The sequence below is a fragment of the Pelodiscus sinensis genome, chromosome 20 (assembly GCF_052426305.1).
Source record: "Pelodiscus sinensis isolate ZL-2025 chromosome 20, ASM5242630v1, whole genome shotgun sequence".
Lineage (NCBI taxonomy): Eukaryota > Metazoa > Chordata > Testudines > Trionychidae > Pelodiscus > Pelodiscus sinensis.
In genome coordinates, this window is record NC_143071.1 from 2,209,537 (window position 1) to 2,229,390 (window position 19,854).

At 67.3% G+C, this 19,854-nt stretch overlaps 1 protein-coding gene across 3 annotated transcripts; it reads left to right on the forward strand.

Moving 5' to 3' along the window:
* Window positions 1-259: 259 nt before the first annotated feature.
* On the forward strand, window positions 260-19,752 carry GAA (alpha glucosidase). 3 transcript variants are annotated; one of them, XM_075904111.2, is made up of 20 exons: window positions 260-417; window positions 3,360-3,991; window positions 4,203-4,348; window positions 5,192-5,357; window positions 5,957-6,053; window positions 6,350-6,469; window positions 6,864-6,982; window positions 7,183-7,314; window positions 8,609-8,719; window positions 9,088-9,201; window positions 9,314-9,398; window positions 9,540-9,657; window positions 10,645-10,778; window positions 11,411-11,562; window positions 11,859-12,007; window positions 12,210-12,351; window positions 13,206-13,304; window positions 15,768-15,932; window positions 18,096-18,248; window positions 18,814-19,752. In XM_075904111.2, the coding sequence occupies exons 1-20, from the start codon at window positions 261-263 to the stop codon at window positions 18,871-18,873; spliced, it is 3,051 nt and encodes a 1,016-aa protein (XP_075760226.2). In that variant the 5' UTR covers window position 260; the 3' UTR covers window positions 18,874-19,752. The 3 variants fall into 3 exon arrangements, with proteins under 3 accessions (XP_075760226.2, XP_075760225.2, XP_075760228.2); XM_075904110.2 differs by lacking the exon at window positions 260-417 and adding an exon at window positions 886-1,042; XM_075904113.2 differs by lacking the exon at window positions 260-417 and adding an exon at window positions 920-1,050.
* The last annotated feature ends 102 nt before the right edge of the window (window positions 19,753-19,854 follow it).

Here is a 19,854-nt window from a genome sequence, read left to right on the forward strand (position 1 = left end):
ATCAAAGCACGTCGTCCATCATGCTGTCACTGACCTTGTGGGTAGATATGTCAGTGTGTTCTTGTTCTCTTTGGGGGGATGGGCTGGTGCTGATGTGTCCTTCTGGGATGTGATTGTGTGAAGGCCCTCTGCTCAGTACTTCCTGGAATGTGTGTTTCTGCAGTGCTGATTGGCTGTGGGCCCTGCCTAGCTCACAGTCTGACTTTGCTTTATGTCAGCATTGTCTGTGACATGAGCCCAGGCCTCTGATAAAAGGCCTTATGTTTCAAGTCCTCTTCCTACTACAGCCATGTGTGCCCTGCTCCTGCCTCTGGCTTTTCTGTCTGCTCTGCGACACCAGGCGGGTTGGGTCCAACCGCACGTGTAAGTGCGCACTGATTAGAACGTGGGAACGAGGGGCAGGGGCGCCTTGGACAGGTGAGTCGCCGTTTTCTCCATGGAGGGAGAGAGGGGGCCCAGACGCGTTCTGCCAAAGCTGGGGCGCTCAGATCTGAATTGCACGGGAGCTGAGGATGGGATGGGAATGCTGGGATGGGTGACTGCACGAGGCCCTCAAAAGACATCCCCGAATGAGGCGGGAAATCTCGTTCCCACTTCCCCCCTGCGCAGGATCCTGCTCCTCGGCCAAGTGCCACCGGCTTTCCCTGGGAGGGGGCCGGGCACAGAGCGAGACTGGGTCGGGGGGGGGTCTCGCAGCTGCTCGAGCAGGCTCCTGGGGGGGAGGGGCCGCCTGCCCGGCGCTGCCTGCCTCAGTTTCCCCACTCGCAGCTCGGGGGCCGGCCCCGCCTCTCAGGGCGCGGCGCAAAGATCCGCACGCGGGCGCGTCACTATCGGGGGCGGGCCCGGCAGCGGCCCCGCCCCCCTCCCCGCCGCGAGCCCGCACGTGACAGGCTGGGAGGAGCCAACCCCCTCCCCCATTGGCGCGCCTGCCTGGCACGTGATGCGGCTGGTTCCGCGCCTCACGTGACCGCGCCGCTGGACACCGGCTGCTCACGTGATCGCAGGGGCTGCTGCTGCTTTGGAGCGGCCCGAGCGGAGCCAGGTACCGAGGTGGGGAGCGGGCGGCGCCGGCCTCACTTCCCAGCCCCCCCCCCCCCCCCCGGCCCCGCCGGGCCCCCAGCCCCCCCCCCTGGGCCCCCCACCCCCTGGGCCCCCAGCCTGCCCCACCTCCCCCTCCCCCAGCCCCCCTGGGCCCCCTTGGCCCCCAGCCTGGGCCCCCACCTCCTGCTCCCCCCCCCCGAGCCCAGCCCTGGCCCCCCAGCCCCCAGGGCCCCCCAACCCCCCATTGGCCCCCAGCCTGGGCCCCCACCTCCTGCTCCTGCTCCCCCCCCCGAGCCCCAGCCTGGGCCCCCCAACCCCCCTTTGGCCCCCAGCCTGGGCCCCCACCTCCTGCTCCTGCTCCCCCCCCCCAGAGCCCCCAGCCAGGGCCCCCAACCCCCCCCCCCAGCCCCCCCAGCTCCCTGCTCCCCAGCCCCCCCCCCCATCCCCCCTGGCCCCCAGCCAGGGCCCCCAACCCCCCATAGACCCCCATCCTGGTCCCCCACCTCCTGCTCCCCCCCCAAGCCCCAGCCTGGGCCCCCACTCCCTCCTCCATCCGTCTTCCCTGCCGGGCGCAGGGTGCCCATTTTGCTTCCCTGGTACATTTGGAGCTGGGACACCTGGTGCGGGGCCCCTCGGCGTCCTTCACTGACAAGGCGGGGTTTGATTGTTCTGTTGGCTTGGCGGCTCCCGCTAGCCCGTAGGCGTGCGCACGGGGTGTGCTGGGTGTGCCCAGGCACACCCTAATGTCTCCGGCCAGCTAGTCCGAGCCATATTTGCACCCTGGGCCCCACCCGGCCCAGCAGCACGGCGCAGCCCAGCAGCATGGCGCAGTGCCCCTGAGGCACCTGGGAGTGGCCCAGACCAGCATCACTGCGCGATGCCCCTGAGGCGCCCAGCAGCACGGTGTGGTGCTCCTGAGGCGCCCCGGGCTAGGGCCCGGCTGGCCTGTAGCTTGGGCCGGCTCTGACTCCAGCCCGGCAAATGGGAAGGCAGAAGCTGAAGGTATGGTAACGGAGGGGAAGGGAAGGGGGAAAAATAAGAGGAAGGAGTGGGAGAGGAAGAGGCTTGTGCTGAGGGGAAGGGGCAGGTCAGGATAAGAAAGGGGAAGGCACCAAGGGACAGGGTGCAGGAGAGACAAATGCCAGGTGGCCAAGTGCAGACAATGAGGAAAAGGGCAGGAGGGGAGGTGTCAGTGGGAGGGAGGACAGGGTGATGCTGGGAGAGGAGAGGGTAAGGGCACTGGGGACTAGAGGGGGAAGGGAGAGGTGCTGGGAGAAGGCTTGAAAGAAGGGGTGGGCATGAGGAAGGCAGAGATGGAGCAAGGCATGTGTGAGGGCACGGGCATGAGGGGAATGGGGGCAGAGGGTGGTGAGGGGGTGGGCACCAGGGAAAAAGGGGGCAGGGACAGTGAGGGAAGGGGGAGGCACCAGGAGGGTGCAGGGATAAGGGAAGGTGCAGGTGCCAGGGGATTCTGGGGGTGAAGCAGAAGGGCAGACACCTGCAGGGGAGGGACCAGCACCAGAGGAGAGAGGCAGGGCAGGTGTGTAGAGGGAGGTGTTAGGAGAGGGGATGAGGAGGGGTAGCTCACACGATCAGAGTGGGGCTACTGGAAGAGTGAGCACGGGGCAGAGAAGGGCTGGTGGAGGGGGGCAGGTCGCAGGAGGGCTGAGGGCAGTGAGAAGGGCAGGAGTCAGGACAGCAGAGGCGGGTGAGGAGTGGGGGGGCAGCAGGCACCAGGGAGCTGATGGAGCAAGGGGAGGGGACATGGCAGCAGAGGGAAAAGGTCGAGGTTTATGAGATATTTATTAATAACTTGGGTGCCACAGCGGCACATCCAGACAAGTCACATGAACTCAGTACTGGTGCACAACACAAAATTCATTCTGCTTATGGGAGGAAACTCTGAGGGACCCTTCCCCCAGCCTCTCGGCCCCGAGTCAGTGTCACACACATGGGGTAATGCAACTGCAGGATAGTTGCATGAGGGGGTTTGGTGAGGGCCAAATTAATCCCTGTTGGTAGGAGGATGGTGGGAAAAGTCCTCAGAGGAGGGGTCACATAGCATCTTTTACTTCTGGTTATGTGCCCATCTTGCCCCCAGAGTATTACCTCCAGAGGTGTGGCTAATGGGAGTCAGGGGGTGTAGCTAATGGGGGTTGGGGGTGTGGCTGACGGGTCGGGGGTGTGGCTAATGAGGGTCAAAGTACATTTTAAAACAATTCTTTGGGTGCACACCCTAATGAAATGTGCTGCGCACGCCTATGCACTAGACCTTTGCATGTGTAAACTGACGCCAGGCTTCTCCCTCTCCCACCCAGCTGGCTGGCAGAGCGGGCTCTCCTGCGCTGGAGGGGCCTGCGCTCATCCCCTCGCCATGCCTCTCGCCAGCCTGACGGAGGCGAAGCCCTGTGCTGTCTGCCCGAAGGCTTCCTGCCCCGTGCTGCGGGCGTCCGTCCTCGGTACCGCGTCTGTGCTCGTGGCAGCGGCCCTGCTCGCCCTCTTGGGGGACACCAGCGTGGCTGCGGTGCGCCTCAGCGATGCCCCAGGGCCGGAGTCCAGCTCCAGCGGTGCTAACGGAGAAGGGCCGAGATGGAGCCAGCAGCGGGCAGAGCCACTGGAGAGTTTGGGTGCTGCTGCCTCGGGGCCCTTGCGCTGTGACATCTCTCCAGACAGTCGGTTTGACTGTGCGCCTGAGAAACGTGTCTCCAGAGCGGCGTGCGAGGCTCGCGGCTGCTGCTACGTTCCCGTCTCCTCCCGGGCCCCTGCCTTTTCGCAGCCCTGGTGTTTCTTCCCCGCTAGCTACCCCAGTTACAAGGTGGAGAACCTGAGCGCCACGGAGACAGGCTACACAGCCAACCTGACCCGCACGGTTGCCTCCGCCTTCCCAGCAGACGTCCTGCTCCTGCGGCTGGATGTGGTGTTTGAGACGGAGGGCAGGCTCCACTTCACGGTCAGTAGGTGCCACAGGGGTCACCATGGGGCTGGATGAGGGGGTTGGCACGGACCAGTGAGCTGCTCCCCAGACCCAGACGCATTACGGCCTCGGGGAGCAGTTCTGGGAGCTGGCGCCCTGTAAGCCATTGGCTCAATCCCAGAGCTGCCTACAATGAATTGTTGCCTACTCCAGCCTGTATCGCTCTCGGTCTCTCCCTTTCCTACAGCTCCGGGATCCAGCAAACAAGCGCTACGAAGTGCCGCTCGAAACCCCAGAAGCCAGCGGGCGAGTCACCTCTAAACTGTACCGCGTGCGCTTCTCCGCTGAGCCCTTCGGCTTGATAGTATTCAGGAAATCCAACGGGCAGGTTCTGTAAGTGCTCCCACCCTCCTGGAGCAAACCAGTCCCACGGACGCCCCCACCTGCCAGCCCCTGGGCCCAGCCCTCTCCTCCCCAAAGGCGGGGATCGAGCTACCAGTGGGCGGGGCTGTTGCTACTAGGGATGGGAAAGCTGCCTACGTTGGTTAACTGGTTAGCCTCTGGTCTTGCAGGCAGTGGGGGCTGCTCCGGCTGGCTGGGTCCTCGGGTTAGCCGGTTACCAGGTAGGCATGCCAGCAAGGCTAATGCTTCTTAGGTAACCAGTTAACCTTTTACATCCCTAGTTCCAGAGTCACCGTCTCTGGCTCCCCAAGGACACCCGGCCCTTGGCTTGTGTGGTCTCTGCCTGTCCCTCGAGAGTGCAAAAGGCAGCTGCCGTCGGCCTCCTTTTGTGCCACTGGAACCAAGGCCTGGCCAGGCCCCCGGGGCAGTGTCTGTTTTGGGGGCCAGGGGCCACACGTGGCTGTCGGTTTCCTCTCTCCATTGTGCCTGGCTCGCGTGTAGAGATGCCGGGAGTGCCAGTGCCTTGTCCAGGGACGAAACGGGGGATCTGGGCCTCCGCTGGGGTGTAGGGCCCTGGCCCCCCGCTCCCTGGCTGCTCCCCCGCTCAGTTCGCATCTGGCTGTGCGCTCTGTGCTACCCGCCGCTTCTCGCTGGAGTCGCGGGGCTTCTCCCTGCCTGAGCAGCTGCCGCAGGCCTGGCTCTGGGGCTGCCTCCTCTGCCTGGGGCCCAGCACGAGCCGGCTTAACCTGGGGGCGGAAGAGCCGCTCTGAGCTTTCCTTGCCCCGCTCCCCGTGGGCTTTCCCAGCTGCCTTCTGGAGCCTCCCTTTCTGGCAGGTTGAACACCACCGTGGCTCCCCTGGTCTTCGCCGACCAGTTCCTCCAGATCTCCACCTCCCTGCCGTCCAATTTCCTCGCCGGCCTCGGGGAGCACCTCACCTCACTGCCCCTCAGCACCAATTGGACCAGAGTCACCCTTTGGAACCGGGACGCGGCGCCCAGGGTAAGGGAGAGCAGCCACGCCCTGCTTCGTGGTTAGGGGCCCGGCAGGAAGGGTGCAGGCCTCCAGGAGAGCCCCTGCAGGGTCAGGGTGGGCTGTCGGCGCTGCGGGTTTCTCCAGACCCCTTCCAGGTCTCTTCTCTCAAGTGTGCTTGGCCCCGGACCGCGCCGAGCTGTGAGCAGCAGCAGGCTGTTGTCCCTCGTGGGAGGGCTCCGATCTCTGCGCCCGGGTGTACAGTAAGGACCCGGGGGGGTCTTGTGTGTCACAAGCTCCCTGAGGGCACGTTCCGTAGGCGGCAGGGAGAGCCTGGGGCTGCTGGAGATCGAGCCGAGCTGCTTGCTCGGGTTCCTATGAGCCCCCGGAGCTGCCCGCGACCACAGCCATAGAACCCAGGCTGGCGCCAGGGCAGCTCCCGGTGTGGGTGGCCTGGCGGGCGCCGCTCTGGGAACGCCTCGTGTGGCTGCCGAAGCAGGGACACCCATGGATCGGGCATGGGAAGCTGCCCGGCTTGCACCCCGCCCTGCCGGGCCCCGCGGACGGGCTGGCTTTGCATTGCTGCCTGCCTGGCCCGGGTGCCCCTGACGCTGTGCCCTGTGCTCCAGCTGGACGCCAATCTCTATGGCTCACACCCCTTCTACCTGGCGATGGAGGCCGGCGGCTTGGCCCACGGTGTCTTCCTGCTGAACAGCAACGCGATGGGTACGTGCCCTGGTCCCCCTGCCTCCGTGGGGGGCGCCGCGGGGGAGCCGGCCGGGTAACCAGCCCTCCCAGGGGTTCGAGGACAGCCGGTCGGATTCAGGGACTGCCCCCCCCTGCGCTTGTGGGTGTCATTACACCTGCCCGCGGGGGAGCAGAGCCGGCCAGGAGAAACGGGGCCGTTGCTGGCTGCCCGTCTCGGCGGCCTCTCTGGCTGCAGGGGAAGGCCCCTGTGCCTGGCCCCAAGCTCTGGGGCTGGGTTCGTCCGGCTTGCTTCACCCTCGCTCCTTGCCTTGCAGACGTGGTGCTGCAGCCCCACCCGGCCCTGACCTGGCGAACAACAGGCGGCATTCTGGATTTTTACGTCTTCCTGGGCCCTGACCCCAAGAGCGTGGTGCGGCAGTACCTGGATGTCATCGGTAGGGCGATCGGAGGGGCCACCTGCCCGCGTGTCCGGCCTCGGGGAGCAGAACCGGGCTTTGCCCTGATGGAGCCTGTGTTGGGAGTGAACGGCCGAGTTTGGGGCCTCCCGGCCGGCAGGGGCACAAGCATGTTCACAGCTGGTGCCCGGTTTGAATCCTGCTTTGCCCGGCACATCCGGACGGCCCACGCGGGGGCTTCAGCATCCAAAGCAGAGTCGGGCTCCGTCCCGGTGGCCGTTCTCCCGAGCACTCCGGCCAGGGGCCACGGTGTCCGTGCTGCCTGCTGTGGGCGGGGCGGGGCCAGTGGGCGACTGTGGGTGGCAGGAGGAGGCTGTTTATGGTTTCGTCAGTTTGCACATCTCCGGGCTACTCTCTAATCTGCTTCCTCCAGGGTACCCGTTCATGCCGCCCTACTGGGGCCTGGGATTCCACCTGTGCCGCTGGGGCTACTACTCCACCGCCGTGACCCGGCAGGTGGTGAAGAACATGACAGCCGCCCAGTTCCCCTTGGTAGGTCTGGTTCTCCCTGGGCCAGGCTGCTGCTCTTCTTGCTACGGGGCCGTGAAATGAGCCGGTCCTGGCCCGCTCAGCAAGGGGGTGGGGAGTAGGGAGACATGGCAGAGCGGCCGTGGGGGTCAGTGAGCGGCCAGGATGTGTGCGTTGGGGGGGCCTCCGCTCCCGCTCTGCCACTGAGCTCTCGGCCTTCGCAGGACGTGCAGTGGAACGACCTGGACTACATGGACGCCAAGAGAGACTTCACCTTCAACGAGAAGCACTTCAGGGACTTTCCGGACATGGTGCAGGAGTTCCACCAAAGCGGCCGGAGGTACGTCCTGCTCGTGGTAAGTGGAGCCTGATCCTGCTCTTGGCCCCGTCGTGCCGAGATCTCCCTCTGCCTCCTTCCAGGGGCATTCGGGAGGCAGACCCGCCCCAGCCCGAGTGCCAGGGCTCAGTCGGGCCCGTCACCAGCGCACACGGCCTTGGGGAGGGGGACGTGGAGCCTCAGAACGTGGCGTCTCCCTCCCCCGCCCTGCTTGGCCTCCGTGTCCCTTGCAGGTTGCTGTGCGCTGGGGGAGGGCTGGGCTTGGCTGGCGGGAGTTTCCGGGGGGGGGGGGGGGGGGGGCTGGTCTCGTCCTGTTGCGGGAGGCGGGCGAGGGGGAGGGCAGACGTGGGATGGGGGCGGGGCTTCGCGTGTGGAGAAGTTGCTGATGCTTGTGAGTCGCTCCGTGACCCCGGGCAGTTGAGTAACTCGGGAACCTCGCCGAAACCTGCCGCTCAGCTGTCCCTGGAGTCCCCCGAGCCCAGGCGCCGTCCTGGCCTTGTGGTCAGCGGCCCTGGCCCGCCCTTCGCCCTGTGAGAACCCAGGGCTGGGCTCAGCCCACAGGCCTACGCCAGCGGGTTTCAAACTGTTCCTCGTGACCCACTGACAATCGCTGATGCTGCGACTGACAGCGTGTGACTGCAGCGGGGGCTCCGGGGGGGGGTTATGGGGAGAGCTTTGGGGTGCAGGAGGGGGCTCCGGCGAGGGGCTGAGGGGAGAGCTTTGGGGTGCAGGAGGGGGCTCCGGGCGAGGGGCTGAGGGGAGAGCTTTGGGGTGCAGGAGGGGGCTCCAGCGAGGGGCTGAGGGGAGAGCTTTGGGGTGCAGGAGGGGGCTCCGGCGAGGGGCTGAGGGGAGAGCTTTGGGGTGCAGCAGGGGGCTCCGACTTTGGGGCAGGGCTGGGGTGGGAGGCACTTGCCTGGAGAGGCACCTGGTCAGTAGTGCAGCTTCCTGCCTCTCCTGGCGCCTCTGACCAGGCTGCCCCAGAAGCGGCTGCAGCCAGTGGGAGTGCAGAGCTCGTGCCCAGGGCAGGGGCAGTGCCCGGAGCCCTGTGCTCGCTGCCTCCCTCCCCCCCCAGGAGCCGGGCCTGTTGCTGGCCACTACTGGGGCGCAGCACAATCTGCAGGGCAAGGCAGGGAGCTGCCTTAGCCCCCCCACTGGCCACCTGATCCCCTGCAGCCCCAAGGCCCGGCCTTCCACAGTCCTGGACCGCTGCCCCCAGGTGGGCTCCAGGGAATGGGATTCAGCTCCCAAAGCCGCGACCGGGTGTTTCTCTCCCCCCCCCCCCCCACTCGCCGCTCACTTTTCTTCCCCGTCAGGACCCAGGAATCAGCAGCGCCGGGCCGCCCGGCAGCTACAGACCCTACGACGAGGGGCTGAAGCGAGGGGTGTTCATCTGCAACGCCACGGGGCAGCCTCTGGTGGGCAAAGTGAGTCCTGGGCCTGGCCAGCGGGGTCCCCAGGGGCTGGCTGAGGATGTTAGAGCCCCCGGCCCAGCAGTGTCAAACCTCCCAGTCCGTGGTCTGGGCCGAGCGGAGCCCTGGCCGTCTCCGGGCGCCCCGGCCAAAGCGCGGCGCATCTGGTCTCCCCTGCTGTCGCTGGAGGCCCGTGGCCCAGCCCCACAGCCTGTTCCGCCCCCTTAGCGCGGTGCCAGGCCCCGAGGGCAGCGGGGAGGGAGGGGAAGGGACCGGACACGCTCACGCTGCCCAGAGATGCTGCCGAGTGCGGTTCCAAAGTCCAGGCGCGGGGCGGGGGGAGTAGCTGGTGCCCCCTTGATGGGCTCTGCCTTTGCCCCCAGGTCTGGCCCGGTCCCACCGTTTTCCCAGACTTCAGCAACCCGGAGACTCGGCGGTGGTGGCACGACATGGTGGAGGCTTTCCACGGCCAGGTGCCCTTCGACGGCATGTGGATCGTGAGTGGCCCCCGGGAACGGGCTGGGGCGGGGGTGGGGGGCGGGAGCTGTCTCCCAATGCTCCCGATTCCCTGCGCCCTGGCCCGGAGCCACGAGTCCCTCCTCTTCCCAGGACATGAACGAGCCGTCGAACTTTGTGCGGGGCTCCTTGGCCGGCTGCCCGGACAGCCCGCTGGAAAAGCCCCCCTACGTGCCAGGTCAGGAGCTGCCGGAGACCCCCTCCCCCGCAACGCGCCCATCGCTGGGAGAAGCCCTCGGCCACCCCCGGCGTGGGATCGGGCTGAGGGCTCTGCTCGGCCCGGAGCCCTGCCACTCACCTGTCCCCTCTCCCCTGGCAGGTGCGCTGGGGGGCAGCCTGCAGGCAGGGACCATCTGTGCCTCCAGCCAGCAGCACCTGTCGTCGCACTACAACCTCCACAACATGTACGGGCTGATGGAGGCCAGGGCCACTCACGAGTAAGCCTGGGCCGGGCTGCGGGGCTGGCGGGGGCGTAGGAACATGCCGGGCTGTGGGGTGGCTGCTGGAGGGCGGGCTCCGCGGTTCGGAGCAGGGGCCTGTCGGAGCACCTGCCACCAGCTGGCCCAGGAGAGACGCGTCACCGCAGGGCCCGGAGGCAGGACGGGCGCCTCCCCACCCGCTGCAGGGCCAGCCGCTCCTGGAGGCGGAAGCACATTGTGACCCATCGCTCTTGCCTTGGGTAGCAGGGCCCTGCGGGGGGGGGGGGGGGGAACTACAGGGGGGCTGGCTGGGTGGGGGCGGGAAGGCAGAAGGGCTTGGCTGGGCGGGGGAGAGGTGGCAGGGGCCTGGCTGCATGGGGGAGAGGGTGGGGGGGGCTGGCTGGGCGGGGGGCTGGCTGCCTGGGAGGGGGAGGGGAGGAGGCAGGAGTTGTTTCCAGCCCACTAGCGTCCTGGTACCGTTATTAGGGGAGTTTTCCCTCAGTGCCTGCAACGTCATTTTAACCATGCGGGTTTTGTGCTGATCTGCTCCCCCCACCGCCCGCCCGTCTGAGCCCTGCCCGGCCCCTCGCCCTGGCAGCTGGCGCGGAAATGCCCTGTGCAGGCTGGGTGCCCGGCGCTGGGGGGCTGTGAACTGGCTTGTGCCTCGGGGGCTGCGATCTCCTGGGCGTCCCAGGCCCCTCAGCCGCCGGGTGGAGTGTCCCTGCGTGCGGGGCTGGGTGCCGAGCTGGCGTTCGGCTGCAGGCGGAGACCCACCGGAGACGGGAGTGTGCGTGGTCCCTGGCTGCCCCCCGACTCCAGCGTCCGAGGCTGCGGGTCCCACGCTGGGGCACGGGCAGGTTCCTCGGCGGCGGTTCTGGTGCCCGCCCAGCACGGGGCGTCTGCCGGGGGGGCTCAGGTTTGCTCCGTTGGCGGGTGCTTGTGCTCCGGGTGGCTGCAGGGGTGGGGGCTCGCTGCCCGCCTGGCTCATCGGCGCCTTCCCCGCAGGGCGCTGGTGCGGGTGCGGGGCAAACGGCCCTTCGTGATCTCGCGTTCCACCTTCGCGGGGCACGGCCGCTTCGCCGGCCACTGGACCGGGGACATCCACAGCAACTGGGAGCAGCTGTATTACTCTGTCCCAGGTATTCCCGCCGGGGCCGCCGCGCCCGGTCCTGCTCCCCAGGACCCTGCCCCGCCACGTCCGCTACCCCCCAGCCTGCGGGAGGAGCCCTGGTCCCGGCATCGGGGGGCGCCGAGCACCAAGCTGGGGGCCTCCCTGCTGCACTTCAGGCCCCGTCACCTCAGGGGAGCGCCCCGCCCCCGCAGCCAGCCCGGAAGAACCGAGGCTACTTGGGGCACGCCCGGGGGGGGGGGGGGGGGGGGGCATGTCAGCCCCACCCGGAGCCTGTCTCCCAGCATGCTGGGCTCACCACTGCCTGGCTCGCTGGGGTTTCCTGGCGCTGACCCGGCCCTGAGAGTCTCCCTCTCTGGTGTCTCCTGTGTTGGGCCCCCAGACAGCTCTCCCCCCCGCCCCCCTGTGGTGGGTCTCGTGTCGGCGCTGGCCAGCCCAGCATCTCCCGCAGCGCCCGTCCCCACAGCTGACGTGCCAGGCGCCGTCTTGAGTTCGGCCCCACAGGCACGAGTCCGTCTGCCCCCCGGGGGAGGGGCATTTGCACCAGTCCCATTTCCCCACCCCCCGGGTCACCTTAGTACCCCCCCAGCTTCAGAGGCAGCCGGGCCAGTGAGACCTGCCCCTTGTGTCCCCCTTTCCCAGCTGTGCTGCTTTTCAACCTGTACGGGGTGCCGCTGGTGGGGGCAGACGTCTGCGGTTTCCTGGGGGACACGGCCGAGGAGCTGTGCGTGCGCTGGACCCAGCTGGGCGCCTTCTACCCCTTCATGCGCAACCACAACGACCACGGCAACAAGGTGGGCTGGGCCGGCTGCCAGCGCCCCGGTCGGCGTCCTCAGCCGGGGGGGCTGAGACCGGGCGCAGTGGGGGATGGGGCGCGGTGGGGGATGGGGCGCAGGTCCCCCCCGCTGTGCCAGCTCCGCGTTGTGTGTCTGGAAGTGGACGGTGCTGCTGGTCCGGTCACTGACTAGCTGTGACCTCTGGGGCGCTGGCCAGGGCCCCTTCCTGTCCGTGGGGTCATAAGGCGCCCAGAGCCCCGGCCCTGGGGTCTGCCTGCACCTCGGTTCTCAGCTGCTGTCTCCCTCTCCCGTAGCCCCAGGAGCCGTACACCTTCAGCCCGGCGGCCCAGGCGGCCATGAGGAAGGCCCTGTTCCTGCGCTACTCACTGCTGCCTCATCTCTACACCCTCTTCCACAAGGCCCACGCCGCGGGGGAGACGGTCGCGCGGCCCCTCTTCCTGGAGTGAGCATCCTGCCCGGCGGGGGTGGGGGGAGAGTCAGGATGCCTGGCCTGCAGTGAGGGGCCTGGCCCGGGGTTGGCACGTGCCCCTGTTCAGCCCAGCGTGTGGGTCAGCCCGCCCCGGGGGGTTGGGGGAAGGGGGGGGCTCAGGCGGTGCCCTGTGCTTGGCGTTAGGCTACGTGCTTCACTCAGATCCGTCCTGCAGGTTCCCCACGGACCCGATCACCTGGGGGGTGGACCGCCAGTTCCTGTGGGGGGCTGGGCTCCTCATCACGCCAGTGCTGGAGGCCGGGCAGACCGAAGTCAGCGGCTACTTCCCCTCGGGGACTTGGTACAACCCGATGGCAGTAAGTACGTGGACAGGCGGTGCCCCTCGGCGCCATGGGTTCTTGGCCTTAGCCCGGCGCACGCCGAGGGGCCAGGCGGGAGCCCACGGCGCTGCAGGCGCCCTCAGTAGGGGTGTAAAACCCCCTTTGTGTAACCAATTAACCTTTAACGGGTTAGCTGGTTAATGGGGGAGCAGGCGGGGGGCTGCTCCTGTCCTGCTAGGCTGGCGCTACCCTCCTGCTGCTCCAGCCCAGCTAAAGCAGCCCCCGTCTCCGGGCACCTGGCCCAGCGCGGACAGGGGCTGCTCCAGATGCCTGTCTGCAGTGGGCCGTCTGCGGGGCTGCAGCAGCCCCCACCCGTTGCCAGTTAACTGCAGCCGCTGAACCTTCCGCACCCCTAACCGTACAGCAGGGTGTGGAAGGTTAACTGGCTACCAGGCAAGCATTCGGCCTACTGGGCTGCTTATTGGGTCCAGACCTCAGTAGGGCCACGGCCACGGCGGGACAGGCTGCGTTGGGCCGGTGGGGCCGCGGCGGGGCAGGCGGAGCTGCCCGTGGTTAAGCGTTTTGCCCAATATTTACATCCTGGCCACAAAGTGCGGGTGGTGGCCGTGGCCTGGTCTCCTCTCCTCTCCGTTCCTAAACGTGCAGCTCCCCCATCACGTCCCAGCGGGCGTCCTGCCTGGCCTGGCTTCCCCAGAACCTGCGTCCCCACGCGAATGCCAGGAGCCGATACCCGCCTGCTCGGGGCTGGTCCCTCGGAGGCCTTGGCGAGGCCGCTGACGTTTGGCTGGAGGGGCCTTCGCCAAGGTGCCGCTGGGCCTGTGATGTTCAGACACCGTGTGGTGACTTCCTCTCCCCCTCTGGCTCTCTAGGGCTCCGTCATCCACAGCAAGGGCCAGTGGGTCCTTTTACCAGCTCCCCTGGACACCATTAACGTCCACGTGCGGGCAGGACACATCCTACCTCTGCAGGTGAGTCTCTTCCGAACCGTTGGCTCGCGGCACACGAGGGCTTCCCGCTCCAGTCCCCCTGTCAGCCGGGGGGGGGGGGGGGGGGGGGGGCGCCCATCGCATGTTTGCACCTACTCCGAGGCTTCTGGCCATGTTGCACCGTTTGGAGCACCTGTCGGCTTGCGCAGTGCAGGGCTGGGGGGGCAGACGGCGTGGGAGCTGCATGGTGTAGGCGAAAGGGCCTTGGCTGGTCCAGAGTCTTCTGAGGAGGTTACGGGTTAAATCTGAGGAGTGTGAACATGGCAGCACGCAAGCGATGGAAGGGAGAAAAGGGAGGAGTTTAGTGTCCTGACATGCAGCAAAAATAGCCAGGGCTTCCTGCGTCCTTGCTGAAATGGACCCTAGTGAATTCAGGGCTGAACCTCTCTCGCCCGACCCCCTCGGGCCCTGACTGGTTCCAAACCAGAGAATTTGCCCGAGTATGGAAGAGCGATACGGTCTATCAGCAAGACCGACACTTCCACTGCTCGCTGGGCTCGGAGAAGACGCAGGGTAAATTAGAGCTAAAGAACAGCACAGAACACAGAGCCAGGACTGGGGGCTGGAAACAAACTTTATGGGCCCGTGGGGAACTTGGACACGCCTGATAAGTGGGCATCCGGCCAACTCGCGCCATTCCAGACGACGGATGTTTCCGGACCAGAGAGTTCTGGATTAGAGAAGTTCAACCTGTCGTTCAGCTTTTGCACGTCTGTCATCATTCGGGTTTCCGGGGCATCGCTGGGTGGAGGTGAATGGGGCAGCTAACGGTTCTCAGCTGTTTCACCTTCCCAAAACTGCAACCACAGGGGCTAGAAACATGCAGCTTCCCATGGAAAGTTTCGCTTCTGCTGGCAGCATGAGAGAGGCCTGGGTGAAGGGAGCCTGGATAGAAGGCGAAAGGGGAAGAGATCCCATACTTGGGACGGCTTGTCTCTGATGGAGGGGACAGGCCCACAGAGGTCGAGCTCCATTCATTGATACCGTGGGTACCAGAGTGGGAAGGTCAGAGTTACTCGGCGCGCCTGGCACACGTGACGTGAGCACCCAGCGCAGCTGCCCTGTGCGTGCCGGTGACACGGTGGTTCAGCTAGTTAGCCTGGGGCCAGCTGGGGGAACAGCCTGCAGCGTATTAGCCGTGGGACAGGCTGAAGGCGGCTCCCTGCACAGGTGTGAGCAGCTGAATTGGCCGGTAAAGTGATAGGTTCCTGCCAGTGGGCTGTGCATGCTGCCCCCCCCTCCTCCCCGCGGTAATGTCTGCCTGCGGGCAGACCTTTGGGCTGATCGCTGCCTTTCGGAGGCTGAAGCTGGGAACTCCTCCAGAGGGCAGTGCCGTGGGCCCTGTAGGAGGGGGTGCCGTTCGGGGCATGCCCCAAGATCTCCTGCCTACGGAATCGCTTAGTGCGTTGGCACCAATCGGCGGGACCTGCCCTGCGGGCGTCGGCTGGGAGCACCGAGGAGGGGGTGAAGTGCGGGTGAAAGTGGGTTCTAAACCCGTCTGGAGCAGGCGGTGGGCTGGGGCCAGGCGGCGAGAGACCTCACACCTAGTGGGTGACTGGCAGGAGATGCACCATTATATCCGCTTCCCTGCCGACGGGTGCTGGAGGCATCCCTGGGAAACGGTTCAGAGACGGGCAACAAAAGGGATCGGGGTTTGGAACGGCGGCTGTATGTTGAGAGACTAAAAAGCCTGGGACTTTCCAGCTTAGCACAGAGGAGGCTAAGGGGCGATCGGCTAGAGACCTATAAGATGACGACGGGTATAAGAACATCAGAGCGGCCACACTGGGTCAGGCCAACGGTCCGTCCAGCCCAGCGTCCCGGCTGCCCACAGTGGCCAGCGCCAGGTGCCCCAGAGGGAGGGAACCGAACAGGGAATGATCAAGCGATCTCTCTCCTGCCATCCGTCTCCACCCTCTGACAGAGGCCAGGAACACCATTCCTACCCAGCCTGGCTAAGAGCCATTGATGGACTTGACCTCCATGAATGTATCTAGTTCTCTTTTAAACCCTCTTCTAGTCCTAACAGGAGAAAGTGAATAAGGAAAAGTTATTTACTAATTTCCATAACACAAGAAGGAGGGGTTACCATTGAAACTTAACAGGTAGCAGGTTTAAAACAACCCAAAGGAAGTGTTTCTTTACACAGCACACAGACAACCTGTGGAACTCCTCGCCAGAGGATGTTGTGGAGAGCAGGACTTTAACAGGGCTCGAAAAAGAGCAAGACACGTTCCTAGAGGAGTATTCAGACATTCAGTGCTTATTAGCCAGGGTGGGGTCCCTTGTTAGAGGCTGGGAATGGGTGACGGGAGGGATCACGTGAGGGTTCCTTGTTGTGATCCCGCCCTTGGGTGCACCTGGCATTGGCCACTATGGGCAGACAGGACATTGGGCTGGATGGACCTTGGGTCTGACCCCGTCTGGCCGGCTGCATCTCCCCAGGAGCCTGGCTTCACGACCACCGAGTCCCGGAAGAAGGGCATGGCCCTGGTGGTGGCCCTGACGGCGGCTGGGGTTGCCCAAGGCGACCTGTTCTGGGACGACGGGGAGAGCCTGCTAACCTTCGAGACAGGCGACTACACTCAGATCCTCTTCCTGGCCGCCAGTGTGAGTTGCTGCGTGGGGTGGCTGAGTGCCCTGTGCTGGGGGCTGCGGGCCCTCCCCTGCTCTGGGAAATGCAGGACAGCCTGGCACGAGCCAGGGAGTTTCACAGGGCCCTGGGGTGTGCTGCAGAAATGCTGCCTGGTAGACTGCAGGCCCCCCAGCCACCTTGGGGGGGGGGGGGGGGGGGGAGAGGCTGTACCCGGGGGGACCTTCCGCACAGCCACGCCGGAGGTGGCTTTTCTCTGGAGCTTTCCCAGAGCGAGAGCGCCCGGGTCCAAGCCTCGCAGGCTGTCCTGGCAGCGCGGCCGTCGAGGGGCCCAGCGTTGCTGCGGGTGCTGCCCGCCGTGAGGACGCTCTGCGCGGGTGACGCTGTCGAGGGGCCCAGCGTTGCTGCGGGTGCTGCCCGCCGTGAGGACGCTCTGCGCGGGTGACGCTGTCGAGGGGCCCAGCGTTGCTGTGGGCGCTGCCCGCCGTGAGGACGCTCTGCGCGGGTGACGCCGTCGAGGGGCCCAGCGTTGCTGTGGGCGCTGCCCACCATGAGGACGCTCTGCGCGGGTGACGCTGTCGAGGGGCCCAGCGTTGCTGTGGGCGCTGCCCACCATGAGGACGCTCTGCGCGGGTGACGCCGTCGAGGGGCCCAGCGTTGCTGTGGGCGCTGCCCCCCGTGAGGACGCTCTGCGCGGGTGACGCTGTCGAGGGGCCCAGCGTTGCTGTGGGCGCTGCCCGCCGTGAGGACGCTCTGCGCGGGTGACGCTGTCGAGGGGCCCAGCGTTGCTGCGGGTGCTGCCTGCCGTGAGGACGCTCTGCGCGGGTGACGCTGTCGAGGGGCCCAGCGTTGCTGCGGGCGCTGCCCGCCGTGAGGACGCTCTGCGCGGGTGACGCTGTCGAGGGGCCCAGCGTTGCTGTGGGCGCTGCCCCCCGTGAGGACGCTCTGCGCGGGTGACGTCGTCGAGGGGCCCAGCGTTGCTGCGGGCGCTGCCCGCCGTGAGGACGCTCTGCGCGGGTGACGCTGTCGAGGGGCCCAGCGTTGCTGTGGGCGCTGCCCGCCGTGAGGACGCTCTGCGCGGGTGACGTCGTCGAGGGGCCCAGCGTTGCTGTGGGCGCTGCCCCCCGTGAGGACGCTCTGCGCGGGTGACGTCGTCGAGGGGCCCAGCGTTGCTGCGGGCGCTGCCCGCCGTGAGGACGCTCTGCGCGGGTGACGCTGTCGAGGGGCCCAGCGTTGCTGCGGGCGCTGCCCGCCGTGAGGACGCTCTGCGCGGGTGACGCTGTCGAGGGGCCCAGCGTTGCTGTGGGCGCTGCCCCCCGTGAGGACGCTCTGCGCGGGTGACGCCGTCGAGGGGCCCAGCGTTGCTGCGGGCGCTGCCCCCCGTGAGGACGCTCTGCGCGGGTGACGCTGTCGAGGGGCCCAGCGTTGCTGTGGGCGCTGCCCGCCGTGAGGACGCTCTGCGCGGGTGACGCTGTCGAGGGGCCCAGCGTTGCTGGGGGTGCTGCCTGCCGTGAGGACGCTCTGCGCGGGTGACGCTGTCGAGGGGCCCAGCGTTGCTGTGGGCGCTGCCCGCCGTGAGGACGCTCTGCGCGGGTGACGCCGTCGAGGGGCCCAGCGTTGCTGTGGGCGCTGCCCGCCGTGAGGACGCTCTGCGCGGGTGACGCTGTCGAGGGGCCCAGCGTTGCTATGGGCGCTGCCCCCCGTGAGGACGCTCTGCGCGGGTGACACTGTCGGCGTCCTGCACTCGAGAAGTGAAAGGAAGCGACCGAGGCAGCCCATGGAGCCCGAGGGACATGCCCGCAGTCGTTGCCAGGGGTCCCTGTACGCCGGGCGCTTGTGTGGCTGCTCAGGAGAGGTTCAGATGCTGCCCAGCTGATGAGCAGAGCGCCCACAGCTGGGTCTGTTTCTCTTGGTGGTGCACATTCCCACGTGCTTCGGTGCACATAACATTATTCCGCACATGGGGGGAAATGGGCACATGAATACAAAAGGGTAGCGGGCATGTTGGTCATTGCGGTGTAGCTCCTGCCTGACTCTCCAGGAGATTGGCCTGGCGTGATGCCAGCCGCCCCCAGCGGGGCGTCCCAGCGGGGCGTCCCAGCGGGGCGTTGCTGGGCTCTGTGAATTAGGGGTGGGTCGAGGAGGCTGGCTGGAGGAACAAGCTGTCCCTTGGCTTGCAGGGCACGCTGCGCAGTGAGCTGGTGCAGGTGAACAGCCAGGCGGCCGGGCTGGCTCTGCGGGAGGCGACAGTGCTGGGGGTCCCCAGCCGGCCCCACAGGGTGCTGGCCAACGGCCTCCCTGTCACCGATTTCTCCTACCACGTGGACAGCCAGGTAAGGACGCCTGCACCTCCCGCTTGTGCCGAGAGCTGCGCAGCCGGCGGCTCGCTCCTGCCCTCGGGGGGCTGCCGGCTCTGGGGGGGACCCCAGGGAGAACAGTCCCAGCGCCGTGCCCTGTCCTGGCAGCTGGACCCGCTGCGGGGGGTGGAGGGAAGCTGCCAGCCTGTGCTCTAAGTGTGTGGGGGGGTCAGGGCCCCTCCAGCTCCAGATTCTCGGGGAGGGGGCTGGGAGGCCTGGGCGGAGCCGTGGGGAGCCCCGGGCGTGCGGCCCAAGGGGCCCTACAGAACGTGCTGGGCTCAGCCGCGGGGAGGGCAGGCGGGGGAGCCCTTGGGCGGGTTCTCGGGGGATCGCTCGGGCGGGCTGAGCGGCGCTGCCTTGGCTGGCTTGTCTGGAGCCGGGCGGGCGCTGTCTGCAGCCCCCCTCCCCCAGCTAGAATATCTCCAGGGCTGTCCCGTGGGGCATGGGGGGGGACGCTCTCGCGCAGGCCGGGGGCGTTTCCTGCCCCTCCCCCGGGCCAGAGGCGGTGTCGCTGAGGCGGGGCTCCCCTTTATCTCCTCAGACCCTGAACATCCCGCTGGCTCTGCCGCTGGGGGAGCCCTTCGAGGTCACCTGGTCCTGAGCGCGGCCGGGAGCCTGTTCCTGCGGCGCCGCCTGCGGGGGGCGAAACACGTCGCCAGGACACGCCGGGGGCTGGACCCTTTGCGGGGGGCTCCCTGCAGCCTTGGCTGGGAGCAGGGCCCTTCCCTGCAGGAGCTGCCTGACCGGGACCTCCCGGGGGTGGGGGACCGGCGGCTTTTCTAGCAGAACTCGGGCGCCCTGGGGGCGAAAGCTCTGGGCTGGGCTGCTGCAGAGCCGCCCGCAGGCTCCTTGCCCTGGTGCGTTGGCTGCCCCGCCCTGCGCGCCCCATCCAGCTGCCATGCAAGCCAACGGCCGAGCTCCCAGTCACTGCCATGGAGCAGGCCTGGGCGAGCCAGCGGGCAGCACGGTGGCTGGGCGAAGGGCCGTGTGGGCTGACCCGTCCGCTGCCGGTTTTAGACGTTTCCGCTCGCGAGGCTCTGGCGCACTGAGCGCCCGGCGACACCTCCTGCAACGCCCGCCGCGCCCTTGGGAGCGCTGGACACGCGCCTGGATTTCCTCTGCCCAGGGGGCGCAGCCTGGCCGGCGAAGGGTCTGGCCCCGGGTCTGCGCGCGGACAACCAGCTTTAAGGCTTGAGCGCAGCAGGGCCTGCCCGGCACCGGCTCGTGAGGCCGTTGGCCGGGCTGCAGCGGTTCTCAACCAATTTATCGGTGGGGGCTGCATCCCGGGCTACGCCCCCCCCCCCCCCCGGCCCGGGGGTTGTCACGGACCCTGCTGTGTGTGCGGAACGGCTGCCGTGCGGCGCTGGGCCCTGTTCTGTGCCTTGGCCGGGAGCAGCGGAGGGGCCATGCTGCTGCGGTGGCTGCTGAATCGGGCTCCCTGCTCTTGCTAATAAAGGGCCGCCCTGGCCGCTCTCTCGAACGCGGCTCATGTGAAGTGGATGCTGCATTGGTGCCAGGAGCTGGCTTGGGCCCTGCGCTCCCTGGGGGCGAGACCCCTGGCTTCTCCCCAGGCCTGGCCTCT